Source organism: Artibeus jamaicensis, unplaced genomic scaffold (genome assembly GCF_021234435.1).
Source record: "Artibeus jamaicensis isolate MK-2021 breed Jamaican fruit bat unplaced genomic scaffold, CSHL_Jam_final contig_886, whole genome shotgun sequence".
Classification (NCBI taxonomy): domain Eukaryota; kingdom Metazoa; phylum Chordata; class Mammalia; order Chiroptera; family Phyllostomidae; genus Artibeus; species Artibeus jamaicensis.
The window spans coordinates 215,769-243,669 of record NW_026522002.1 but is presented as its reverse complement, the minus strand read 5'-3'; the positions used below and the strand labels follow the sequence as shown (position 1 = coordinate 243,669).

Genomic DNA, 27,901 nt, shown 5'->3' with positions numbered 1-27,901 from the left:
TCTCTTTTGAGAAATCTGCTGACAGTCTGATGGGAACTCCTTTGTAGGTGACTGTCCCCTTATCTCTTGCTGCTTCTAGGATTCTCTTCTTCATTTTAATCTTGGCTAATTCAATTATGATGTGCCTTGGTGTATTCTTCCTTGGGTCCAACTACTTTGGGACTCTCTGAGCTTCCTAGACTTCTTGGAAGTCTATTTCCTTTGCCAGATTGGGGAAGTTCTCCTTTATTATTTGTTCAAATAACTTTTCCACTTGTTGTTCTTCCTCTTCTTCTGGTACCCCTATAATTTGGATGTTGTGACGTTTAAAGATGTCCTGGAGGTTCCTAAGCCTCTCCTCATTTTTTTCGATTTCTTGTTTCTTCATTCTTTTCTGTTTAGTTGTTTCTTTCTCCCTTCTGGTCCACTTCATTGATTTGAGTCCCAGTTTCCTTCTCATCACTATTGGTTCCCTGTACATGTCCTTTATTTTCACTTAGCCTTCATTTTTTCATCTAATTTGCAACCAAATTCAACCAATTCTGTGAGCATCCTGATCACCAGGGTTTTGAACTGTGCATCTAATAGGTTGGCTATCTCCTTGCCACTTAGTTGTATTATTTCTGGAGCTTTGATCTGTTCTTCCATTTGAGCCTTTTTTTTTTTTTTTTTTGTCTTGACACACCTGTTACGTAGTGAGGGGCAGAGCCTTAGGTGTTCACCAGGGCGGGCAACCCAGTTTCTGGGTTGTGATGTAGTATGTGGGGCAGGAGTCCAAGAGGGAACAGTGGTGCTTGCTCCTCTCTCAGATTTCAGTTCCTTCTGCTGCTTCCCCCAAGCAAACTGGGCTCTTCTGGTGCTGGTTTCCCTGTGGGTGGGCTTGTGTATGTTCTAGAACCCTGTGGGTCTCTCCAGTGAATTCTCCTGTGAGGCTGGGAGTCTCTCCCAGCACCTGAACCCCACAGGTGTTTTCAGTCGGTGTTTTGAGGCTTTATTTCCTGGTGCTGGAGCCCTGGGTTGTGCGGTCTGTGTCGCTCCCCAGTTTCGCCTGGTTTATCTGTGCGTGAACGTGGGACAGCCCAGTCCACCAGCTGCCTAGCGCGCTGAGCCCCTCCACCATCCGCTGCCTTGCTGGGTCCACCCACTGCTACCATACGCACCTGAGGTCCTCCAGCCGCCGCTTTGCCATGAGTCCTCTCCACCCAGCTGCCTGACTTCACCCCTCCTACAGATCTGGGTGAATGTTTCTTCTTTAATTTCTTGGTTGTCAGACTTTATACAGTTCAATTTTCTGTCAGTACCGGTTGGTTGGTTTGTTTGTTTCTAAATTTCTGTTGACCTTATTTTGGTTGTGCAAGGAGGCACAGTGTGTCTACCTATGCCTCCATCTTGGCCGGGAGTCCTCACCGGTTGCTTCTTGTATGTGCCCTCACTGGAGATGGAACCCACAACCTTGGTGCACCAGGACAATGCTCTAACCAGTGGAGCTGCCTGGCCAGGGCAGTATCATTGTATGTGAAGTGAATGTCGTATAGACGAGCATACAGCTGAGGCTTGTTTATTCACTCTGCCAACGTGTTATCTAATTGGTGTATTTAGACCATTTACATTTGACGTCGTTATTGTTGTGTTAGGACTTATGTCTGCCCTTTTATTCTCTATTTTCTTTTTTGTTTTCTGTTTCTCTGCTTTCTTTTCCCTGACTTCTTGTAGGTTACTTGAACATTGTTTTGAAATTCCACCTTTATTGATATGTAGTGTTTTTGAGTATATTTCTTTGTACAGTTTTTAGTGGCTAAGGATTACATTATATAAATGTGTACACTTAACACAGTCCACTGGTATCATCATTTTATCAGTCTGAGTGAAGTTACGAGCCCTACCTCCATGCACATCCCTTTACCCTCCCCTATTGACTGTGTCTTAACTACTTTCTCTACATGCATTTAAGACCATATCAGGTTTTGGTTGCTGTGGTTCAGTGGATGGAACAATGGCCTGTGAACCAAAGGGTCGCCAGTTCGATTCCCAGTCAGGGCACTTGCCTGGCTTGTGGGCCAGCTCCCTAGTAGGGGGCACATGAGAAGCAACCACACGCTGATGTTTCTCTCCCTCTCATTCTCCCTTCCCTTCCTTTCCCTTCCTTTCCCTTCCTTTCCCTTCCCTTCCCTTCCCTTCCCTTCCCTTCCCCTTCCCTTCCCCTCCCCTCCCCTCCCCTCCCCTCCCCTCCCTTCCCCTCCCTTCCCCTCCCTTCCCCTCCCCTCCCCTCCCTTCCCCTCCCCTCCCTTCCTCTCCCCTCCCCTCCTTTCCCCTCCCCTCTGTCTAAAAATAAATCAATAAAATCTTAAATAAATAATACAACTATATCAGACATGTTGTAATTTTTGCTTTAAGCATCACATGTCATTTGGAAGACTCAAGAGGACAAAGAAATTATATTTACTCAATCTCTTTTATCCATTGTCCTTTCTTCATGGTGTTGTAAAATTCCTTTTACCGTCGCCTTTATGTTTAAAGAACTTCTTTAGTCACTGAGGGAAGGTCTGCTGGCAGCAGAACCTCTTGGTTTTTCTCCATCTGAGAGTGCTCTGATTCCCCTTTCCCTTCTGATGGGTGTTTTTGCTGGATGTGCGATTCTGGGTGGACAGTTATTTTCCCTTCAGCACTTGAAAGTGTCGGGTCACTTCCCCTTGGCCTCCACAGTTTCTGATTAATATACTGTTGAAATTGTAGTTTTCAGAAGTTTATCTTGTGTCTTGGACTGGATTTTTTAGGGTTCATTCTGTTCAGGTTTACCCAGCTTCTTAGATTTGCAGGTTTTTTCCATTTGTCAGATTTGGAAAGTCTTCAGCTGTTGTTTCTCTGAATACTTCTGCAGCACCTCTCTTCTACTCCTGGGATTCAGGTGACATATCATGTCGTCACTAGGTCTTTTGTTTTAGTCCCACGTGTCCTGGGGGCCCTGTTCATTTCTTTTCAATCTCTTTTATCTAGTGTTCAGATCAGATGGTTTCTTTTATTCTAGCTCCATGTTCGCTGACTTTCTTCTGTCTCCTGCATTCTGCGGTTTGACCCATCCATCAGGTGTTTTATATTAGTTGTTATATTTTTCAGTTCTGAAATGGCTATTCATTTCTTCTTTACATCTTCCGTACCTCTGCTGAGACTTTTTGGGTTTTGTTCCAAGCATGTTTATAGTTGCTTGTGAAAGCATTTGGATGCTGACTCTTAAAATCTGCCAGATAATTCTGATGTCTGTGTCATTTGGTGTTGGTGTCTATAGATGGTCGGTTTTTGTTTCACTTGAGATCATCTTTGTTCTTGATGTGGTAAGTGATCTTTGATTGCAGCCTGGACATTTGGGTGTTATGCTTTGAGAATGGATCTTATTTAAATCTGAGTAGAGCAGTCTCTCTCAGACACAGATGGGGGACAGGGGTGCTGCCTAGTCCCTGCCAGTCAGGGGTGTAATCCAGGCTCCCCACCCAGCCTCCTTGGTATCTGCTCTTTAGGTGTAAGTCCTCTGTTTGGTCTTTATATTTTCACCCTGCCTGGGAAGAGAGAGTGCTTCCCTGTGTCTCTTGGGGCAGTGGGTGTGTGTAGAACCTAGGCTTTCCCCCTGGCCTCCACTGAGGCCAACAGTGTTGGGGGGGCTCATTGTCACCTTGTGGGGTGGAAGTTCCTGATCTTCACTGACCTTGCCAGCTGGGATGGGGGCAGGCCCCTGTGTGCTGTGTGGTGTCTGGTGATGGGAAGCTGGCTCTTGCTGAGTGTTTCTGTCCACATTAGTTGGCATTGCTGGGTTGCCAGCTTCCCCAGCCCCTAGACTGGGGTATATGAAGCAAAAAGAAAACCAGGAGCCCAGTGCAGTGTCTTCTTCCCAGGCTGTCTCCTCTCCATCTCTGAGTCTTTTGTTTTAAATGTAGCATCTCATGTCTTGAGCTGCATTTAGCAGGAAATGGAAGTCCCATTTATGCTTTTAAACATTTTAATGAGTATTGGTAAATGGCCTTCCTTCCCGTAAAGATTTAGTGATTTGTGTTCTGATCAGCACCCTTGAAAAGGGCCTGTTGACTTGCACCCAGGAGCACTGCAGCCAGGCCCCTCCTGTCATGGGCACAGTCTGAGTGAGGGGCGGTCAGCCTGCAAACTCCCAGACAAAGCTCATGTGGGGTTCTGACTGTGGACATGGAGTCCCTCCTAGATCTGGACAGCTACCCACTTCAAATTAACTTGCATTTAGGTTTACATGGGAACTTCAGACTTCTTTAAATATATTTTTTGGTGTGCCACAGAATTTTAAAGATTTTATTTTATTTATTTACATTTAGAGAGAGAGGAAGAGAGAGAAACATCAACATGTGAGAGATACATTGATTGGTTGCCTCTCACATGCCTCTTACTGGGGACCTGGCCCGCAGCCCAGGGATGTGCCCTGACTGGGAATCGGACCAGTGGCCCTTTGGTTTCACAGGCCAATGCCCATTACACTGAGCCACAGCTGCCAGGGTGGGAAATTCAGATTTTTAAGAGACATCTTTAGTTGACCTCTTTCCTTGGTGAGTTGTAATACTGTCATCACTTCCGGAGCATGTGGCGTGCTCTCAGGGTGGGATCACAGTCACAGGAAGACAGGCGCAGGGGTGTGAAGGAAGGTGGACACAGATCAAGTGAGGTGCGTGAGGTCCATGCAGCCAGTTACAGTCACTCTGCCTGTTGCCCCCCCCTACACACACCCTGCATCAACCCCCAGCTCGCTTGTCCTTTTGGTCTAGTCCTGGCAAAATGCCTCATAGTTTAGAGGCGACCCTCACTCCCTCGCTGCCTCAGTTTCTGTTTGATGACGTGAAGTGACAGTCACCTGACAGTGTATGCACTTTACTCTCCAAGACTCATTTCCTGAGACACGGTGCCCAGGCCACTTTTGCTGACATCGCCTCTGTAATTAGCCCTCTGCCCAGCCAGCAAGACGCTGATAGGCATCAGGAGTCCATTCTTTCCCCTGGCTGTGTATGGGCAGTTGACCCAGGGTGTGTGCCACTTGACTGGGGAAGGTGCAGCCACAGATAAAGTTCTATTATCTTTAAGGCCAGGGCTCCAAACCCTTAAAAACAAAGTTTGCTTTGGTTTTTACTTTTTAAACCTTATTTTTGTCAAATGTATAGGTTTGTACTTGCATCCTGAAATTAATGGGTTACAAATGGTGTCATTTTGTCTACTTTTTTTTTTTTTTCAGCATTTATAGGTTCACTGACACTTTCCTGGACATAATTCTTTTTAAAGATGCTATTTATTTACTTTTTTAGGGAGGGGAAGGGAGGGAGAAAGAGAGGGAGAGAAGTGTCAATGTATGGTTGCTTCTTGAGCACCTACCACCAGGGACCTGGTCCACAACCCAGGCGTGTACCTTGACTGGTAATTGAACCAGCAACCTTTTGGTTCCCAGGCTGTTGTTCAACCCACTGACCCATACCAGCAAGGGCTTAGTTTGATGTTAAAACACCCACCTAGCTCTTCCCATTTGCTGACTGGTTCTCTGAGCCCCAGACTCTGGCACTTTCTCTGTCAGTGCCCTTACGTGTATTCTGATTACACTTGGGCAAAGAGGGAGGGTTCTTATAAACAGTGTAAAGGATGATTTTTTAATGTTTGTTTCTGGGTAATTCTCAGCAGGCCTCATTGCTCAGGTTTCCTTAAGGTAGGTGCAGAGAAGTGATTGTGATTCCAACTTCCAGCCAGGTGGTGCTTGGAGGCAGATTTCTGAGCACCTCACCAGAGCCTCCTGTACAAACTCACTTAGTCCCCAGGTGAGGGGCTGTGGGCCCCAACCCTTCCCCCAGGGTCCCTCACCACCCCCTGGGGAGAGGGGAGGAGCTTTCTGCTGACTGGAAATGCCCTTGTCCCTTTCTGACATTGGATCTGCCTAGAGGCGTGCTGGGGCTTTGGAAGTGGTTCCGGACCCTCTGGGAACAGTCTAAACTCTTTCATGGTCTGGTGGGCAGTCAGCTTTTATAAAATAGCTACTTTAAAAAGATATATTTTATTTATTTATATTTAGAGGGGAAGGAACGGAGGGAGAAAGAGAGGGAGAGAAATATCAATGTGTGGTTGCATACCCCCCACCAGGGACCTGGCCTGCAACCCAGGCATGTGTCCTGACTGAGAATTGAACCAGCAACCCCTTGCTTTGCACGCCAGCACTCAATCCATTGAGCCACACCAGCCAGGGCTAAAATGGGTACTTCTGATAGAGTTGTAAGTTAGAGTTAGTAGTATTTAATGACCATCAAGTACAAAGTCCATTCAGATTGGAAGGGAGCAAACTGTCCATCCATTTCCTTCCCTGAAGTCCAGTTTGTTCCTAGTATTACAAAAGGATCAGGCAGAATGGGGACTTTGCCAACAGGAAGCTGGGCTTGGCACCTGGCTCTGCTTTTGATGGCCTTGTGACCTTAGGGGAAACCTAAACTGAAACTCAGAAAGCTGAGCTGGAAAACAGAGGGGAGTTTGTGGGCTTCCTGAAGAGTCCTGACATGTCAGGTCGCTGACTCGGGTACACTGACGGTGGACGTTTGTGTAAGTTCCCTTCTGAGCCCCTGCGGCCCCCAGTTCCTGCCCCACACCAGGAGTTCCTGTGCGGTCACTGTGTTCCTCATGCTTTTCCACTCTGCTTTCCTCCTGCCTCTTCCCCGTGGGATGCCTGCAGGCTGAGGCCTCTCACCTGGGCAGAGTGAGCCCTCTGGGGAGCTGGCATTTCCTGGCCCTCCCAGGCACTCAGCGCTTTCTCTATGATGGTTTTTAAATATTTTTTTCTTCTGGTCAAATATAAATTGAGAAGTATTTTTCCCAATTTCTCTGTATTCTCCAGAGTATCAGGGTGTGTCTGACAGGTGCTCCATAGTTTCTGGATAGAGTAAAAAATATCTTTCTCATTTTGCAATTAATCCAAATCTAATCTGTAATCAATTAATCCTTGTTGCCTTTTCTATAGTTGTTCATTGTTTTATACAATAGATGCACTTAAAGATGTCACATGTTTATATCATGTGATAGTTTATGTCCCTGAAATTAGACTTAAGCTTGTAAGTGAAGATCTGCCCCTGCAGTGGGGGAGCTCAGGCTCCAGAGCTGAGGCCACTGGGGGCTGGTGCTCATGCTCAGTTGTGTTCTCTGAACCAGAGCAAGACACCTGCCACCAGTGTTAGGACCTTTTCTCCTCTGGCCAGAACCAGTGAGTATTTTTGCCCCAGTAACTTTACCTGCTAAAATGCTCTCTGACTTTTCTTTCTTTTTTTTTGTGCAGGCAGTTGTGAAAAACTTTGGGACAACAATGTTTCACTTAAGGACTTGTGCTACTAAGTTGAGGCCGTTGACGGCCTCCCAGACTGTTAAGACATTTTCTCAAAACAGACCAGCAGCCTCTAGGACGTTTGGGCAGATCCGGTGCTACACTGCCCCAGTGGCTGCAGAGCCCTTCCTAAGTGGGACTAGTTCTAACTATGTGGAGGAGATGTACTACGCCTGGCTGGAGAACCCCAAGAGTGTTCACAAGGTAAGGCTCTCAGGAGCCGGTCTTTGTGTGTTTGAAGCTGTGGCTGATGTAGGCTGGCCATCCAGGTAAGTGTCCTGAAGAGCCCTTGGGCCAGCAGGCAGGTGGCTAGGAGCCCAGCCACCCGTGTCCTCTGCAGCTGCCCTGGCCCACCAGGAGCCGCCTTCTCTGGAGGGCTTTCCTGCTCACCCACTGTGCCTTGCTCTGGAACAGACCGGATCTGAAGACACTACTGCACCACTTCCGGAATCTCATCAGGCAAGGCTGCTGGAGGGGAAGATGCTGGAGAAAGAAAACCAGCAGGAGGATGACTGTCAGATGCCCCTGCGTCCCAGCATCCTAAGAACCTTAAAACCACTTGGGTGCGACTTCTGCATCATTCGCATCTTAGACTGTTGTGCTCCTGATTTTCTCCTGTATTTAGAAGCAAATCCTGTGAAAGCTTCCTTCTGGTTCTCTGTGTCTCCCATGGGACATGTCATTCTGAGTGCCTCTGTCCTTACAATTTGCTTGGTACTAGGCACACTTCACGGTGAAATTTCTTCACAGCATTTGGCCAGTGGAAATTTGTGGTTTTAATGACCGTTTCTTGGTTTTCGGGTCAGGCACTGGCCCAGCACAGGAGCTGGAGGTGGGGCCTGGTGGCAGGGTAGAGGACTGCAGAGCAGGCTTAGGGAAGGCACGAGGGGCAGCTGACATCATCACTATTAATTGGCCTTTTCCTTCCTTGTGAATCTTGGGGTCTCATCATCAAAAGGCGTTTAGGTTTGGGTGCATTGGTGTGTCTGTGGAAGCCACTAGCCCTGTCTCACCAGAAATGCCACCTCTTCCTCTGAGCTCATGGTTCAGCCAAGGAAGACATGTAGTCAGGTCCTTCCTGTTTCCATGGCCAGCAGAGCCCAATGGGGCCGGGGTTCCCAGGAGGCACTCTGGAGCCTTTCTCTGGGCAGGAAGAGGTGGGTGCAGCCCAAAAGGAAGTGCCAGGAAGGGGAAGGCAGCTCTGCTTTGGTTTTTGGTGGCTCAAGGTCTCTGAGGACAGTTGCTACAGGCTTTTCTCTGGAATAAACTTGGCCTAAGGTTTTGGAACCATACTGTCATCTCCCAGGTCTTAAGTTATACCTGGCTTTAGCAAGAACAACGTCTGTACATGCGTGAGGCTCACCTGTGTAGAGAGGTTTGGGTGGGGTGTGGGGAACATGTGGCCATGGGTCAGCCCACCTCAGCCTTTCTCTGAGAGTCCAGTGGGGCCACCACCTTTAGTCTTGGGCAGAGACCGTGTCTTGCACCCTCAGCAAATACCAGGGGCAGAGCTAAGGCAGCTTTTCCTTGCTGACCTTGGAGTTCATGGCCACTGCACACTGCGGAGAGGAGATAGTGAAGCTATTTGGAGATGTTCCCTCCCCAGGCTACCTGTGGTTTAAAAGCAATGGCATTGCTCTGATCAAGCGTAAATCCACTGGGTCTCCACAACCAAGCAACACCCAAGCAGAGCCCCTAGCGGTAACTGCTGCTTTGGTGACAAGTCAGGCAGGCCTGATCCCAGTGCCCCCAGATATGATAGGTGGTGCTCCAAGTGCAGCCCTACCCATCCTCAGTGGGGGCAGTTTGAGCAAGGCCCTGTGGGTGGGGGGGTCAGAAGGTCAGCACTCCTCATCTTACATGCTGTTCCTAGAGGTGCCAAGCCCTAAAGCATGAATCTTTTGTGCAGGTTCTGTGAGAGGGAGGGCAGTTGACCATGAGCCTCCTACACCCAGACATCCTTGCAGAGAGGGCAGCCACTGAATTCACAGGGAGGATGTAGGCCCAAGCGGTCCTCACAGAGGGGACTTGAAGGGTTTGGAGGCCTCCCGATGTAGCCTTTTCCTGCACAGCAGGGGCATGAACCGGTCCGCAGGCACAGGGACCTGGTGCTGGGGCCCCACACTTTCCAACCCAGAAGAGCCCCTATCACGGTGGTGGGAAGGTGTGCACTTATTGGTCAGGAAGTCGCTTCTGATCGTGCTTGGCCAAATCAGGCAGGAGTCCACTGCCTGTCCATTTGTTCTACTGAACTGGCCAAACCCTTGTTTCAAGATGATGTCACAAGCATAGCTCCTGACACAGTCTTTCCTGTTAGTCAGTCAGCCGGGCCACCTCTCAGCTCGCTGCCTGCAGAGCAGCCCAGCACCAAGGAACAGACAAGAGTCATACACAGTAACTGTGGTAATCACTCAGCTTTTATCAAATGCAGGTTCATTCAGAGCAGAACATCAGCACACATTAAAATCCTACTCACACTCTGACAATCAAGACAAATGTAACACACACACAGCAGTCAACCGGGGATAATGAACCCAAGTCAGAGTTTTGGTCTGCAGGTCCGGGAGACAGTACAGTGGGTGAGGGAGCCATCAGCATTTTGCAAGGAAGGATCTCCAGAACCAGGTGGGCAACAAGGCAGATGAAGTCCTCAGTCCAGCAGGACAGAGCCTCTGGCAACCAATGCCAAGGGAGATCAGTGTGGTATGGAGCAGCCCTCTGGGGTGTGGAGCTAGGCTGTCTCAGCAGTCTTCTGGAGTCTGCCTTGGTTGTACCTTCTAAGTGGTGGACTCCACCCTTCTGTGTCCTTTTGACAAATGTCTTGGTGCCCCTGATGCCAAGTGGGGAATTTGCCCAGGAGCCTGTGGGTGGTCCTGCTCTGCAGACATGGCTGTTCTGAACACATATGCAGGTATCTTGGGTGTGACTCCTTGCCGAATGTGTCTAGCTTGATGTAGGTGATTTCCCTCATGAATCAAAGTATCATGGCTGACTGGCAAGGTATCTTGGTTGACATGAATGACTCCATTTTGTTTTCTATACTTTATGTCGTTTTGACTAGACCAATGCCATTTTATTGTACCTGCTCTCCATAGATGACCATGCATCTGATTTCCTTGGTCACATGTTACCCTGAATTTTATGTTTGTAGCAGTTAAAAAGCATTGCCAATGTCAAAAGTTAACGTGGTTGTCTGTGAGAGTGCAGGGGGCCTTGTCTAATGACTGCAGTGAACCAGCAGTCATTAGTTTATTATGTGCAGTGGCCTTTGAACCTGGGGTCTGGTACATTCCAGGGTGGCCATCAGTTGATCAGGGTGTGTTTGTAGGCAGGTGGGGCAGGTTCCTAGCTAAGGTGGAGACAGCAGGGCAGCCACAGGAGTGTCATTAGACAAGAGGAAGTGGCTGTGGTTGTCAAGAACCCAGAGTCCTAGAATTGAATGACAGCTGGAATAAGCATTCGTAACCAAGGGTCATTTAAACTTTTTGTCCCCATAGGTGCCTTTTCTTTTTTTAAGGGAGAGAGATGGATGTGAAAGGGAAACATCAATTGGTTGCCTTCCATACATGCTCTGACTGGGGATTGAACCCACAACCTTTTGGTACACGGGATGATGTTCCAACCAACTGAGCCACCCAGCCAGGGCCCTGCAAGTGCTTTTTAAAGTGTATGGAGCTGTGGAGGTGTGAGGTATTCTCCTGGGTAGCCTGTGCTCTTACTTCGATAGGTGAGGAACCTGGCACAGAGAGCCCAGCCTTCCGGAGAGCACAGGGGCTCCCAGACCCCAGAGCCAGCAGAAGGCTGGTGGGCTGGCCCATTGTGGTAGGTGTTGTGTGTGTGGCTCTGTCGGGTCACTTACTTGTGCTAGCTGACACATTCGACACACAGTGGGGCCTTTGAGAAAAGTGAGGGATGCTGGGGGCCTGTTTGCTTCCCTCCTACACCGAAGCTCTCGATCCGTCAGTCTCTGGTGTGAACTCACAGCCAGGAGCCTGGCTCTGCGGCACTGTTGATCTGCTGGCAGTAAACAGGCAAGTTCACCAGCCTTACTGAGCTGCCCACACCCATGTTCCCTGGTGAGCAGCCCCCCACTTGCCACAGTCAGCACCTCTCTGTGGGCGGGGAGCCTCTGGACTCTGGGCGTTCACAGTTCACCCAGCTGGCACTACCACACCTGACTCCACATGTGTCTGCCCCCCATGGACTTCACTCAGCAGGTGGTTGGACTTCTTTCTGTAGGACATTGCAGAGGGAGGGATGCTGGTGGCTGCAGGGAGAGCCTGTCCTGGTTCTGGAAGGTCAGTTGGGGGGCAGGGGAGGAGCAATGGCCTTCAAAAGCACAGCTTCACGACTTAAGTGGTTTAGTTACATAAAATTAAAGTAGGAATTCTGGTTTCGTTTCAACCAGAACAGTATCCTAACATACATGGGAAAGCTGTTGTGTTTTGGTGTAAGTCATTTGGACCACCAGTTGATGGCCTCATACCTGCTGTGAGGTGGCAGCAGGCCCCACCCCTCTGGACAGACTGTCACACTGCTTCCCACAGGCTCCTCCTTCTCAGCCCCTGGCCAGGCACAGGTGAGGAGCTCCATGGTAGTCCCACCACCTGGCTGCTGAGCCCTGGTCCCAGCCCACCTTCCGGTCCTGTCTCTGCCAGCCCACCCACATGGCCCCCATGTGGCTGTGTGACCATCTTTCCTCTGAGCACACTCCTTCCTGGCACTGGCATCAGTTCTGAAATGACACATTGCCTTGTCTGTCCTGTGGCTCCCAAGGGTGAGAAGCTCATTGCAGACCTTCCTGTCCCCAAACCTCAGAGCAGCTGCACAGAGGCAGCCCCAGGGGATATTTCTGGAGTGGCACCTTTGAGGAACCTTTGCACACGTCCAGGGAGATGGTTCTCTTTCGCTGAGAATGTTGCTGGACTCTGTACCTGCCGGGCACAGGAGCTGGCCTTCTACAGCAGGTGCCTTCCTGTGCCCTCCCTGGGCAGGGCCCACCTCCTGCAGGTCACCAACCCTCTTACCTCTTGTGAGCAGAGGACTGAGTGTCTGCATCAGGCTGTCAGCTATCCGAGGCCCAGCAACGGGACAGGTTCCTCCCTGAGTTCGTTGTGGGACAGGCACGTGCAGAGGTTGGGGCTGTGGCCGCAGTGCCTATGCACCTTGGCTCTCAGTGTGGCTGGTGAGCAGTCATACCTTCCTGTGTCACACTTGAGGGGCAACACCACCAGTCCAGCCCGGGGCACAGATTTTTTATCTCTCTGAGGTTGTACTGCACAGGCTTTGCCAAGTGTATGCAGTCAAGAGCTGTCCATTACCCAAATGTAAATCCTTCCAGGTCATGGTGGGCAGGGGCTGCTGTTGGGGTGGGTTCCTCACCTGAGGGCCAGGTGGGCTGGGTGCAGCTGAGCACCAGCACCCACGCCTGGCACCCAGATGTGTGAGGTGGGGGGCCTGGTGCACCCTTTCAGTGGGGGGTGAGGTCCAGGAGCAACTGAAGCTTATTCTGGTGTGCTATCTCATGGGCCCAGCTCTCCGCACACCCTTCTGTGCTGCCGCCTTCCATCCTTTACAAGAAGGGCCAAGAGGGGTGGCCCTGTGATAGTGACCCCCCTCCCTGGGCTGGGCTAGAAGGGGCCCTGTGCCCTCAGGCAGCATCCTTGGGAGTTCATGTCACTACATGTGCAGTGGTGAGAATCACCCTGCCCCCTCACTCAAGCCCCGGGGAGCCCAGGGGCAGAGGTGGCGCACCAGGGGCCCCCAAGTCTGGACAGCTTCTGCCTGTTGCTGCCAATGCTGTTCGGTTGCTCGATGCCCATGCTTCCAAAGAGAGGATGAATTCTGGCTTTTGCTGTGCTGCCGTGTGACCAGGACCTTAGACCAAGGTCTAGCTGTTGTACCACTGCAAGTGCGTCTCTGAATGTACCTTTGGTGTCCTGTGAGACAGAAGACTGTCTGCTGTAGAGCTCGAAGGAAGTGTGGGTCGTGCCAGGCCCTTGAGCCTCTCATAGCCCCAGGGTGTGTCGAGAGCAGGACTCTGTATGGACACGGGTGAGGGTGGGGTACTGGCACAGGAGCATGTTTGGATACAGAAGAGAGGCCATTGAGATCTCTGTGGCAGGGGCAGCTTGCTGTTGGCTCTTCCCATGTGAGGCTGGGCCAGCTCCTGCCCTGTAGCAGCTGTGTTGGTGGAGGGGCTCTCTGTAGGCTGGGTCCTCAGTTACTGGAGGCCTGGGTGGAGGCCAGGGCTCCCCAGGGCCAGAGCTGCTCTCAGGATGCAGCGAGCTCACTTGGGCCTGCTGTCAAAGTGCCAGGAAGTCAGAAATGTTTGGGGTGTCCACTGTGCTTCATGTGTCCTTGTCACAGATCCTGTGTGGGCCAAGCAGAGGCCTTGCCCTGCCCTGGGGGAGTGGACCCTGAGGTGGCCTCTGCCTTCCCGAGTGGCAGCCAGGTGGTTTCTGCCACTGGGGACATGCCACCTCTTCCCACAGTACAGCAGGGTTTGGGGTTGGGGGCATGGATCGGTGGAAGCAGCTGCACGGGGAGACTGAGAGAATGGCCCTGTTACCAGTTGCCAGGTCCCACCCAGGGCAGAGGGGCACCCAGTGTCAGGGTGCCTGGTTCATAGTGCTTTACAGTGGCCAGAGCTGCTTGAAAAGCCCAGGGCTCCCTCCTGTCATCTGTCCACACACTGACCAGCAACCAAATGGCTAAAATAGGAAGATCTTGAAGTGAGATGTGTTAAAACATTTTTAAATCACTGTTAAGATATAACTTACAGTTTTCATTGAGATGAAAGAGTCTGGTTCCTAGTATGTTCACCATGTTGCACAGTCGCCCAGCAGTGTGTTTCTCTAAGCACAAGGGGACTGTGTTCTCGCTGCAGAGCCCCTGGGAACAGTGTAGTGTGACATCAGCTGCCCTGTGTGAGGCAGGCATGCAGGCCCCCACTCAGCACAGCAGGTTTTCCAGTTCGTGACTGGCAGCTGCAGGCTGTGACCCTTGGGGACCTCGGAGTCAGGTACGCCTGTGCCCTGGACAGGGCTGGGAGTCCTGCCTGGGAAAGCCAGCGATACCTGCATGGCGTCTTGGTGGCAAAGGCAAGTCTAGTGACAGTTCACTCCAGATCCTTCTAATCAGAGTTTATCAACAGTAGATACTGGAAAATGTATGGCAGAGAAGAAAGACAGTGTTTCCATGTTTCTCAGCTTTCTGGTTTTTAGTAGTGTGGGCCTCGTTGTCAGTGAAATTGTATTAAGTCTTAGTTTCTCTAACTTCAGATATTTTTTTAAACTCACCTCTTTTTATGAGAAGAATAAACTATTATAGTTCCCAGTATGTATACAAATTACAAATTGAGCCCTGGCTGGTGTGGCTCAGTGGACTGAGCACCGGCCTGAGAACCAAGGGGTCACTGGTTTGATTCCTTGGCAGGGCGCATGCCTGGGTTGCAGGCCAGGTCCCCAGCAGGTGGCGCACAAGAGGCAACCGCACATTGATGTTTCTCTTCTCTTTTTCCTTCCTCTCTCTCCAAAAATAAACAAAAATTTTTTTATTATAAATTGAATCATTCAAACATGAATAGCCAAAAATAGTAGGAAAAGAGGTAAATGAGTTAGTTTGATTAACACAAAGGAACTTGAAATAGACAGTAACTCCAGCTCAGTCCTTATTGCCACAGGTGGTGTGCAGAGTTCTGTGTCAGAGAGCGCCCCTCTTCACTGCACACCCGGGGAGGGCACAGACTGTTCCCTCCCTCCTTTGGACAAGAACACCAAACTGGCCACCAGACAGGCACCTCACAGACAACATGGCTCCTCCAGGAGTTTGAGCCTAGGCTGCCTCTGCACAGGGCTCCTTGTATGTCAGGGAACACCCAGGCCAGGCCTGGGCCCTGGAGGCTGTGTTGGGGGACAGGAGGTCGGGGAAGATGGGCAGAAAGGCCTCTTCCTGCCACTGGGCTGCCTAGGCCTTTGGGGTGGCGATGCAAGGGCAGCCAAGGGTGTCCGCATCATTGGCATGGGCTGTCTGGAGCAGGGAGGGCGGTGGGCCGAACTTGAAGAGACCTGCCCTTTGGGGGCAGAAGCAACTGACTTGAGCGGGTGGACGTCGCCCAACCAGAACGTGGCCTGCCTGCCAAGAACAGTTCTTTTTTTGACTGAAAATGAGGGCTCGACCCCCTGGTGAGCAGTGGAGTAACACATGTGTTCCTTCTCTCTTTAGTCATGGGACATTTTTTTCCGAAACACCAATGCTGGGGCGCCCCCTGGCACCGCCTACCAGAGCCCGCTCCCCCTGAGCCCAGGTGCTCTGTCTGCCATGGCCCGAGCGCAGCCCCTGGTGGCCGCCCAGCCCCATGTGGACAAGCTGGTGGAGGACCACCTGGCGGTGCAGTCTCTCATCAGGGCCTACCAGGTAAGGTGGCGTCCCCTACTCCCGCAGACACTGAGCACTGTCCCCTGCCCTGGGGTCTGGGACAAGAGGAAAGGAGCCAGGACAGTCGGCCTTCAGGCATGTCATCTGCCACTTTATAGACTGCCTTGGAAAGAGCCCTTTATTTGTTCCCGTGATTTACAGGAAAGATTCGTGGGCAGGGGGCAGTGCTGTGCGGGAAGGAGTGCTGTCCCTGTGCCAGCTGCGAGCACCCAAACACAGTAGGTGGGAATGAACTTGTAGGGTTTGGGGACAGCCTGCCCACAGGAGCAGGAGCAGGGGAGGGTACTCCAGTTTGCGGTCAGCCCACTGGAGACTGGGTGCAGGACCTTTCTCCGAGCCAAGACCAGGTACTTCGCCTGGGAGCAGAGATCTCAGGGAGCCCCTGGGACCCAGGCTCCCCTGCTACCTCTCATGTCACTGCAACGTGGCAGGGGAGCCAGGCATTCTCTGTCCCCAGGAAAGTAAAGGCAGTGCAGGGGCGGCCGTGGGCAGTAGGTGCAACCTACAGTGCTGCTCGCAGCCTCAGCCACAGCTGCTGCCGGCGGGGGTGACGTGCCCTTGCCTGAGGGGAGAGACTTGAGGGTCTTTTCTTTCTCCTGTTTTCAGGCAGTTCAGGTCAGATCCCAAAGTCCCTGTCATAGCCATCCTTTGCCTGGCACCGTGCCCTGACCAGCAGAGATGGATGGAACCCCAGGGCTGATCTCTCTCCGTCCCTGCCCAGTGCTGGTGTCCCTTCTTCTGCAGGGACCTTGACCTCGGCTCAGCCAGCGGCACACAGGGGTGACAGTCCCCAGCAGAGCCCATTTCCATTTATCCAGAGCAAGCAAGGATCCCAACAAGTGGGTCCTTTCAGAAGCCCAGTGCTCTCACAGCGAGAGTCTGCCCCCTTTCTCTGAAAGGGCCTTTGTGAGATGTGGTGCTTGGACTATCACCTGTCCTTGGGCATTTACTAGTAATCTTGTTACTTGGGTTCATTGCTGTCAGAGAAGATTTGACCACGTGTGACTTTTACCCCACAGCCCGGGACCTGTTTAACCACTGCTTGTGTTATTGCTTCCAGGTCAGGGGTCACCACATTGCAAAACTTGATCCTCTCGGAATTAGTTGTGTAAATTTTGATGATGCTCCAGTAACTGTTTCTTCAAACGTGGGTGAGGATTAATCTGTAAATGCTCATTTTAATGTAATTTTACTTTTTTTTGCCCTTCCCTCTTTTTTTTCTCCTGTCCTTTTGTGTGTGTCCCTCCCTGTCCACCACTGGCCCTTTCGTAGATACGAGGGCACCATGTAGCACAGCTGGACCCCCTGGGAATTTTGGATGCCGATCTGGACTCCTCCGTGCCCGCTGACATTATCTCATCCACAGACAAACTTGGTGAGGGTCTGAGAGTGGCCAGTGCCGCGCTGCGGAGCGCCCGTGTCCTAGCCTGCGGCTGCAGACGCCCCAGACGGGAGGGGAGACTCTCAAGTTTCCTTCGCTCTGATCACTTGAAATTTATTGGGCAGGCAGCCTCAGTGTGTTGGGGGCAGGATATTTTCATCCCAGCTTTTCAGCCAGTTTGAAGGAATTCGAGTGTCTGAGTCTCAAACTGGAAAGTAAAATTTGGGGTAGAAAAGGTTGGGACACAGGGAAAAGGACGACCAACCCATGCAGGTGGGTCGGAGGATAATCCGAGACTCGCTCCTCTGGCTTCAGGTTCTGGACCTTGGTGTGGGGCCACCCCGGCCAGGCTGAGGCTGTGCGCAGCCTCGCTGCTGCCCTGCGGCATTCTGTGCTTTCCAGCACAGTGGGCCCACCTCCAGCAGGGCCAGTTTCAGAGTGGGGTGTGCAGCTGGGGTCTCGATTCTCCGCTGCCGGTGATCACACTGAGGAAACTTTGGAAGGCGCCCCAGGGCGCAGGCCGGCATGTGGGAGGTGCCCGGGCCTTCCTCAGGCACGCCCCTCGATGCTGCTGTGCTGGGCAGGGTGCGGCTGGGCTCACACCTGCAGTGGCTTCTCCAGTTAATCCGCTCTAAGTCACCATGCTGCTAACCCATGCTCAACAAATGATGGCGTGACTAATTCTGAAATCGGCGAATTTTACAGAAACACTGCATGCTAATGAGACTGACAATTACCTCCCCGCCTAACGATTACCCCCCCCCCCCATGTGAGGGGACCTAACCTGCCCTGTCTGAGTAAGTCAGGTGCTGGTCAGTGAGGTTGGAGCACAGGCTCTGGCATCAGTGTGCGGTCTTGTCCCTGCTCTGTCTTCATTTCGGGAACAGGCCCAGGTGACGCAGGGCTGGCTCTGCACTACAGCCTCCTGACTGATCAAGTAGGTTCAGGCTGCAGGGGGGGGTGGGAGCCAAGTCCTGCCATTGTGCCCCCAGTGTCCCCTGGACACGGAGCCTCTCTCCACACAACCTGGCAGCACCCAGGCCTGAAGCCTTCTTGGCTCTTTGAGCACTCCCAGGAGAGGACTGGTGTGGGACACGGCTGAGCCTTCCAACAGAACAGGACAGCTGCACAGAAAGTGGGGTCCCCGCTCCCAGGGTGCCAAGTTTGTGGCATCCAAGTGGACCATTCTTTTAGTGGCTGTCAGCTCTCATTGGAACTCCCCGGGGAGCCCAGAGCTCTCTTCTACTTCTGACTCTGGTCAGGTAGGGCAGGGCCACACCTGACAGGCACAGGGTGACTGAGAAGGGCGAGAGGTCAGGCCTGGAGGCCCTCCCGCCCCCTGGCTTCCAGCTCTCATCAGGGCTCAGGCAGGGCCTCTGCACTCTGGGCCATCGTGGCCTTGCTTCCTGACTCCTCAGGAATGGTTTCCCTGCCCAACAGAGTGTCCTATGGTGAGGACAAACATCGTGAACCAGGGGCATGTCCTGAGCTCTTTGGAGGAAACGGTGCTGTTTCCTCTGGCCAGGAGCCCTCAGAACCACTTGGAGGAAGTCAGGGAACCCTCTACTCTTTCTAGAAGAAGCCCTCGTCTTCATTCTGAGAATCTGAAGTCACGTGACACACAAGTCACGATGAGTTCTTTCTGCAGAAGTAGCTGCAGAAGTAGGAGATGGTACAGACAAGGCATGTGTCCAAGTCTGCAGGAAAGGGAGTCGTGAGTTCTTTCACCCTGGACGTGTACAGGTCTGGAACACAGTTGTATGACACAGCCTTTCTGTCCACGGCCCTGCACATGCAGCTGCCTGGAGTGTTTGTCCCCAACTCCTCCGAACCTCAGGCCTGCGTCTGCTGGGAGCCTGTCTCCTCACCTGTTAGGTTGTTTCAGAACAGAGCCTGGGGCGTACCATCAGTACAGTCTGGTCAGGGACTACTGGCCCTCTGGTGGAGACCGTCGGAAGCTGAGTGATGGTCCCAGGGCTGGGGAGAGGCCCAGACTACCCCAAGTGAGCCCTGAGGATGTGTCACTGTGTGCAGGACCATGCCCAGTCGTGGGTCTGGGGTGAGTGGGTGGCTGGTATCCTCAGTCACTGCCATGCCTCCTGGGGCTTCTCAGTCTGTGGGGAAACGGAGGCTTGGGTGACATGTCCTCCACATTCCAGAGAATTCTCTGCTGTTGAAGAAGCATGAGGCTGGTGAGAGCAGCCAGTGGTCTGCATTGTGAGCAGAGCAGCTGTCCACTCAGAATTAAAGTGGACCATGTGGATGCTTCCCGCCAAGTTCTTGATGCTTACTTCCTGATTTGGAGAAGTCTGGGACAGGCTGGGTGGTCATGTGTCTCCTGGGTGCTCCCGACATCAGGGCCCTGCACCTGTGGAGCTGACTGGAGACATAGCATGATGTTGTGGAGATACTGAGCTTGCCAGCAACTCTGATGAAAACTTAATTAGCATTAGAGCAGTTTCTCCATTCGGCGTGGGGGTATGGGTTCTGTCCTGTCATTGTGCGGGCGATTGCTGGGAGTGGTGCCATTTCTCAGAACATGATTGACGGGGGTCAGGTTCTAGGTGCAGGCCTGTCCTGCCCACCCCCCTCCTAGAGGAGGCTTGGAGCTCTCCCAAGAGCCCCTGAACTCCCTAAGGACAGGTCAGTGCGGTCCCTGATGGGACGGGCCAGATGGGCACCCTGCTGCCACCTTAGAAGAAAAGCTGCCAGCCGCACAGGAGCTGGGCCTGCCCTGTGCAGCCCAACGTGCCGGTGCTGACCACCTGGCCACACTGGGCTGCCCCACCTAGTCTGGGGCCTGGAGACGGGCCTGCACCCCTGCCTTCCGTCTCCTCTCCAAGTACAACGACACTCGGGTCTGGCTCCAGCGTGAAAATGCCATATCCTGTGGTGTCTGTGCAGATGCCACAGCCCCCTCCTCTCAGTGACAGAGACCGAGACCTGCAGTAATGGGAGACACACACGTGCAGAACTGGTGACCGATCCCACCTGTGAGATCAGGCTGGGGGGAGCTGGAGCTGAACAGCCAGAGAGCCATTTTGAAGAGGCCAGACTTGGGAACAGTTAGCCGCTTACCTGGGGAAGCTTGTCCCCAGGCCTTGCCTTGACTGCTGGGAGAATGAGCGAGAAACAGTTGTTCAGTTGGCTTTTGCCACTTGAAAGCAGTGACTGTAGCCTTTCCTGGCTGCGGTGGATGGGAGCTGGGGTTGGGCTTCCTCAGGCCTGGAGGGCATGTCCCCACAGGCTGCCTCTCCTGGACTCCCAGGAACTGGCAGAGGGGTGGCAGGCAGGCTTGGTGTCGGCCCTGCCCCTGGTGGGTAGCAGAGTCCCCTGTGTGCAGCGGGGGCCATGCACACCACCGAGCTCAGGTGCTCTCGTTAGTGACAGCCAGAGTGTTTTCTTTTGCTTTCCTTCGGTTTGTGTCTGTTGTTTGTGTTTTATTTTTTAAAGCTGAAAAAGTACAGCAGCCCCCATATCTGTGCCAGGTGCTCAAACCCTGTGCACGCCATGTTTTCTTCTACACAAACACCTGTGACAGGTGCAGGGAGAGAGGGTCAGCAATGGCTGACAAGGGACTGTGACAGTGTGCTGTAACAGGAGTTACGTGAATGTGGGCCCTTTCTGGTCACCAAGACGCCACTGAGTAACCAACATTTGTGAACAGTGTCTTGAGACTCCTTCACGATACTGAAGACGGCGTGCAGTGAGAAACTTAGGAGCTCTTTATGTCTGGGATTTTTTGTTTAATAGGTTTGAGTGTGCTGAGCCCACAGATGAGGGGGCTGCTGTACAGGGGAAGACAAAAGCGCCCACCTGCCCCGCACCCGGAGCAAGTGTGACCAACCCACCCCATTGGCTGCAGACGTGAACGGACAGTGTGTTTGCAGGTGCCCCTTGGCTTAGTGCTGGTCTCGATTCTGAGGCACGAAGGAGAAAAGCAGTCTTCCTTCTCACCTTAGAGCATCCACTGGCGCAGAATCTGCATGTTCTGCCTCAGAGCCGCGGAGCTACTGGCTCCTTGGTCTTTGCCGGGTGTTGCTGTCCAACCCCCAGAGTGGAGTCCTTTGTGTTCTGAGTCGGTTCTCAACATTAGCTTCCAAGGAAGTGTTGCTGATCTTCTGTGTACTTCCACAGGGCAGGAGTGGCCACAGGCACGGTGACCACACAGTTACCAGAAGCCTCCCTGTCCTCCAGGCCCACACACCCTGGTGACTGGGTCAGGAGAAGAAGGGATTTGGAGGTTTTCATAGCAGCCAGGAGAGTGCCAGCGTGGCAGACGGGGCAGACCCCTGAGCATGGGGCTGTGAGTTGTGTCCTCAGGCCGAGCCCCTTGGCTCCAGTTCTGCCTTGAGGGGCCACTTGGACCCACCTGGAAGCTGCCAGAATCTTGAGGGTTCCAGTCTAGTTTCCTGCCTGAGGAATGAGAATCCTTCATCTTTTCCTTTCCTTTCCCTGAAGTGTCCAGATTGGGCATCCTCCTCCCCAGGAGCCTTATGTTGGTCGCTGCCGTGGGCGGGGATGGGAGTCTCAGGCACTGCCCCCATGATCTTCCTGCACCTCAGGCCAGCTGGTGACCACAATAGCCCCAATCCTGTTACCTGCCCTGTCCCCCTCCCCCCCTCCCCATGTTTGTGTCTGTGTTCTGTGCCCCCTCACTGCCATGGCGCTGGGAGGTGGGTTTTTGAACTAACTCTCACCTGTCTTTCTCCTCCCGCGCCCCCCACCCCCACCCCTTGCTCCCCTGCTCTCAGACCTGGCCGTTTTCCAGGAGCGACTTCGAGTGCTAACAGTGGGAGGTAGGAGCCGAGCCTTCTTCCCTGCAGGGAGGACTGCCTGCCCAGGACAGAAGGGCTTCTCCCAGCATGCCCTGGGGGGAAACCATCACCTCTGTCCAGGGTTCTGAAATCTGTTCATTGTCTTCCTACCACTCAGTAGTGACCCAGCAGGTAGAACTGCTTCTACTGCCATTTCTCTTCCATCCATCCTGTGTCCTGGAGCATCTCCACCCCCGTGTGGCTCCCTCGCTTCGCTGTGCTCCCTCATGCTCTGGGGGCTCCCGCAGTCCTTGGTGGCTGGGACCGCGCAGCATCCTGCATGTGCACCCTTCCCCCCCCCCCCCCCCCGCCCCCGCCAGGCCCTCAGCTGGACTCCATGTTCTCTCAGTCGGCCTTCTAGGCATTTAGAACAAGACTTCCCCTTTGGTCTCCCCATATCTGACAGGCAGCTGAAAAGCTGGTCGAGTCTTTGTGCACTGAGGAGCCTTAACACCCTGGGCGGGGCCCTTCTGCAGGATCTAGAGTGGGGTGCTGGGGGTCCTTGGCTGTGGCCACTCACCAACCACCAGTGTGCTCCTCCCATGCCAGGTGCCGCCCAGTGCATGCCATCTTTCTCAGCTTATCTGTGAGACTCCAGTTTTGATTAAACTTATTATTTTGAGAGAATTATAGATTCACAGGTAGTTGCTAGAAATAGCAGAGCATGTGCCTCTCAGCAGGCTCCCCCATGGTCACACCTTGTCAGCCACAGTGTGTCCCAGCAGGGTGCTGCTACTGCTGGGTCTGTCCCTGCAGAGTTCTTCTGACTCCATCTGTGGTGACACCACCTCCCCCAGCTGCCCCTGGTGTGACCCCTGGCAATCACAGTCTGTCCTCAGCTCCCATAACCATCACTCCCAGAGGGTTGGACTAGTGCTGCTGCCACACGTGATGATGGGAATTGGCCCTTCCAGACCAGCCTTTGTTTCTAGGGCTTCACCTGCACTGCTTCCCAGCACATCATCCCTTTTGTTGCGGGCAGTACCCCTGCCCATGGTGGCCTCAACTACTGGCCTGTTGACGGCCTTCAGGTCGTTTGCTTCTGGGGCTAATCAGTTGTTTGCAGAGCAGGCACTTTCAATTCTGACGGACCCAGGGAGTCAGTTTTCCCTCTTCGGGTCGTGCTTGTGAGATCAGGTCCCAGTGCGTGCATTTGTCTCACGGCTTTATATGTTTGCATTGGACATTTAAACCTATGGTTCGTTTTGAGTTAATTTCTGCAAAAGATGTGGATGTAGAGGAAGGGCTTTGTTTGTTCAGGGTGTGGTTTACCTACAGGTGTCTGCTGGCTCCAGCGCTGGTAGCTGAACAAGTCTTCCCCTCCTTGAACTGCTTCTGCACTCTGGTCAGGGTCCAGTCCGGTGTCGGGCTTCTCTGCAGTCGGGCACTGTTCTCCCGTCTGTGTGTCTGCCCCAGCAGTGCCACCCCATGTTGGTGGCTGTGACTGCTGCACTCTGTCCCCCGTTCTGGGGCCTTGGCCTCCCACACACGTTTTAGAATGAGCTGGGTTCTGTCTATGAAAAGCCCCACTGGCTGGTGAGTGAGAACAGTGTTCAGCTCAGGGGTCAGTTCATGGGGAGTTGATGTCTTCATTATGTCACCTAGCAGGCTCTGGCCCCCATGCCTCCATTAGTCCCATCTCTGCGTCCTCTCCTCTGCTCTGTGGTTTCCAGCACACAGGGTCTGTACTCATCTCGGTAGCATCCTGTGGGTTTCTTCTTTTGCTCTCTAGTTTTACTGCCCACATAGTTATCACTGACATCTAGTGACACGAATGACGTGTGTGTGTCGTACCTGTGACCGTGCTGAGCTCACTTATTCTAAGATGTCCTCTCTAATTTCTTAGGATTTTCTATATAGACACTTGTGTCGTCTGAGAATAGGGACAATTATTGGTTCCCTCCTGCCTCTGTGCCCTGGCTGGCGCCTCTGGCGCTGTGTTGAGTGAGTGTGGGAGACCGAACGTCCTGCCTCTTCCCATCACGCGGTGGGTGGTGTGCACAGGCTGCCACCAGCCTGCCTGCCTTAGCTGCAGGGTTCACCCACGTGCAGGCGCTCCCTGCTGCTCCTATTTTGGGTAGTTTTTCACTGTGAACAGGTGTTGAATTTTGTTGGATGCTTTCTCTGCATCTATTAGTGTGGTTGTGTGATCTTTATTATTTAACTTGACAGAATGGTGGATCACAATGATTGGGTTTCAGATGTTGAACCAACCTGGTGTTGTTGGAATAAGCCTCACATGGTCATGGTATATGATTCTTTTCCTATATCACTGCATCTACTTAGTTTTTGCATTTCCATTCATGAGGGATATTGGTCTATAATTTTCCTCGGACTGTTTTTGTGTGTACTATTGGTATCCCAGTAACTCTACTTCATAAAATGAGATTTTGCCTCCTACTGTATGTTCTGGAAGAGATTGTGTACAATCCTTGTGTAAACATTTGGTAGCGTTCTCCCTCAAAAGCATCTGACTTTGGAGATTTCTTTTTTAGGAGCTTTGATGAATTCCATTTCCTTCATATTCCTAGCGCTGTTCAGAGTCTGTGTCCTGCTGGGTGCCTGACAGCAGCTGTGTGGTTCTGGGCACAGCCCCTGTGCTGTCTGCAGTCTGTCTGCACCGTTGTACCTGCAACCCAGCAGCTTGTTCTCTGTCAGGCTCACTGGAGGCTTGTCAGTGCTGTCGGTCTGTTGAAGCACCAGCTACCAGTCCATTGATTTTTCTCCCTGTTTTCCTGTCTTCCATTCGATTGGTTTCTGCTCTCATCTTTATTATTTCCTTACTTCTGATTTCTTTGCAGTCGTTTTCTTTTGTCCTCCTTATTCTAGGTCCTTATGGTGGGAGCCTAGGTACTGAGTAGTACACTGAGTAGCACATGTCCCTCTCGGAATGACTTCACTACCCTGCAGATGCGGATGCATTGTACTTTCATCTTTACTCAGTCCCGCACATGTCACAGTGTCCCTTGAGACTTGCTCTTTGGCCCAGGGATTATTTAGAAGGGGATTGTTTGACTTCCAAGAATCTGGAGATGTTTCTCTTATCTTTCTGTTGCTGCTTTTCAGTTTGATTCCACTGTGGTCGGAGAACGCACTCTGCTCCATCTCCATCTGCTGCAGGTGTTGAGTGTGTGGGTTTCATGGCCTGGTGTGTTTACACGTCTTGGTGTGGACCCTTGAAGAGAATGTGAGTCCTGCTGTCGTTGGGTGAAGTGTCCTGTAAACGTCCACTGTGGCCCACTGGTCGTCCTTGCTGATTTCCTGTCTAGTTTTTCGATCGGTCACTGAAAGAACGTGCTAAGTGTCCGACAATAACTGTGGCTTTCTCTCTCTCTCCTTTCAGTCTCAGCAGCTTCTGGGTCATCTGGGGCTGCTGTTTGCAGCCCCATCACGTGGTGCATGTGTGATAGGGTTGTGTGTCTTCTCAGTGGACCCTTGTTTCATTATGTAGCGTCACTCCCTGACTCTGGTAATTCTCTCTACTCTGATGTCTACTTTATCTCACAATAACATAGCCACTGCTGCTCATGTTTGATTCTGCCTATGTCATCATTATATTTGAAGGGAGGTTTTTATAGGCAAGCATGTAGTCGGGTTCTATTTAGTCCACTCTGCCAATCTTTGTCCTCTATCAGTATGCTGAGATCATTTATTTTTGACGTGATGATTGCTGTGTTGTGGCTTAAGTCTGCTGTATTGTTCTTTATTCTCTGGTGCTCACTTTCTCACTCCTCTGCTTCCTTTTTCATAACCTCCTGTGGGTTTTCAAGCCTATGTTTTTAAGTTCTTTGCCTTTATGTGTAGTATTTTTTATCACATCTCTGGGTCTTCTTCAGTCTCTGTAGTGACAGTCTCGGTGTGGCATTATACACATGTATGTGCCCTGGTCTCCTGCTGGAATCATTTTACCAAGGCTCCAATGACAGCAGAGCTCTATAACTTTTTTGGGGGGGGGGCTCTGCCGGCACCCCCAACCCTGGCAACGGATGAGAATAAGTCTACCAAGACATGATCTGCTTGGGGAGGAAAGGTGGCCAATCTCTCAAAGGTGAAGGGCCAGGAACCTGTTCCTCAATGGGCTTTTATTGGGTTTAATTTGTATAGGAATACAGGGCATGTACATAAAGCTCAATCTTTGTCAGGCAGTAAGGATCAAATAATAAATAAATTCAAAGAACTATGAGGGCTTATTCTGAGTCAGGGTCATATAGCTAAAGGACCATAAAATTTTGGGGAAACAAACTCATTCTGTGCTTGGTCCCTTATTTAAATTGAGGATATTCTTAGCAAAGCAGGTTTCACAGGATTTTATACATTCTTTCTTAGGCCTGTGCCCCAGGAAATGTGCCCTTTCCAGCACAGGGCCACACCCACCTCCAGCATTGTTTGAGACTTAAGTCAGGCAGGGGAAGTAAGGCAGCCAAGAAATTAGGAAACTTCTTGCAGACAGAATGAGGACTCAGGCTATGTCAAAGCCAAAGGGCAGTAAAAGACAGAAAACTATACTTGAACAACAATTAAAATAAGTTTTTCTTAAAAAGCTGAGCGGTGAGTGTCCATCACCTCCTTTTTCTATAGTCCCCCAAGTCCTTCCCTGAGGACCCCTTTACACCATGCCTGTCTTAGGTCGTTCTTGCCTTGAGGAATCTTACCCATCATTGGCTAACTGGTCATCTAGTGAGGGCCAAGCAGGGTGAAGTAAAGGGGGCAGAGTGGTGCCTCTGCCAGTGAGATAAACTTTGTCTCCTTAATGGCTTATGGTCTCAAGGTCTCTTTACTCGCCTTAGCCATGCAAAGGTTACAGCTTCTGAAACCAGGCAGGGTGGTTCCCAACATGTTTCCTCTACTTGGCATCTAGAACCCCATTGGCTGGTGTTATGAAACCACTCCAGCCACCAAACGTGATTTAGAAGCCCCCAAAGGAGCAGGAGAGCCTGTTGATTTACCCTTTCTCTCCTTCCTGGTGTCTAAGGTTCCTTCTGACATCACTTCCTTTCTGTTCGGAGAACTCTTGTGGCCATCCGTTCAGGGGGACAGGTTCTCTCTCCAGCATGGCTCCCATTTCCCCTAAAGGATGTTGTCAGCAGACAGGATCCTGGGGAGATGGCCCCTTTTTTCCAGCTCTCAACCTGGTGCTGCCACTGCCCCCTGGCTCCGGTACTTCTGAGGGAAAGTCCTCTGTCCCTTAAGTTGTTTTTCCTTCTAGTTGTCATTTTACTGTGGCTGTTTTCAAGAGTTCTTCTTTAATTTCCAGAAGTTTAATTAGCGTGTGTGTTGGCTCAGGTTTCTTTGCGTTTATCCTATGAGTTTGCTCAGCTTCTTAAACCTGTGGGTTCTCATCTTCTGCCATATTTGGGAGACTTTCGGCAATTAGTTTCCAAGCCAACCTCTCTCTCTGCTCTTGTGGGGTCACCAACTAGACATGCGATCTCTTATCATAGTGTCAGTGTTCCCATGGCCTTCTGCTTCCTCCTCCAGCACACCGGCTCTCTCCCCGTCACTGGGTTAATTTTTCTTGTCCCGTCTTCAAGGTCACCAATCCCTTGTCTCCAGTTCTGCCACTGAGCCCACCCACTGAGCTTAAACTTGGGTTATTATAGTTTGGAGTTTTTTAATTTCCTGTTTGGTTTTTATTTGTATTTTCAGTTGTTTTTTTGTTTTGTTTTGTTTTGTTTTGGCTGAATCTTGATCTTTTTCCTTTGGTCTCTGTCATGTTCTAGTTGCTGCTGAAACTATGTCACAGCAGCTCCTTGAGCATCCAGTCAGACACTTTTGCCATCTCTGTCCCTGTGGATTTTCTCATTCAGTCTCAAAGGTTCCTTTTCTTGTTTGAGTGATTGTCGTTTGAAACCAGAACATTCGGGGAAGGAGAGGACTTGGGATTTTCCTCACACTCTGTTTCAGCAGTCTCCTCAGAGTGCCACTCTCGGGGGAGGG

At 51.7% G+C, this 27,901-nt stretch overlaps 1 protein-coding gene across 2 annotated transcripts in view; it reads left to right on the top strand.

Annotated features, from left to right (window-relative positions):
- OGDH (oxoglutarate dehydrogenase) overlaps positions 1-27,901 on the top strand; it is a 47,589-nt gene that overhangs the window by 5,944 nt on the left and 13,744 nt on the right. The window contains exons 2-4 of one of the 2 annotated variants that reach the window (XM_037150325.2): positions 7,283-7,531; positions 15,554-15,745; positions 17,039-17,141. In XM_037150325.2, the coding sequence (XP_037006220.2) occupies positions 7,310-7,531; positions 15,554-15,745; positions 17,039-17,141 (517 nt within the window). In that variant the 5' untranslated portion in view covers positions 7,283-7,309. Of the gene's footprint in view, positions 1-7,282; positions 7,532-15,553; positions 15,746-16,826; positions 16,918-17,038; positions 17,142-27,901 lie in introns of both variants that reach the window. The other variant, XM_037150327.2, reaches the window with a different exon arrangement.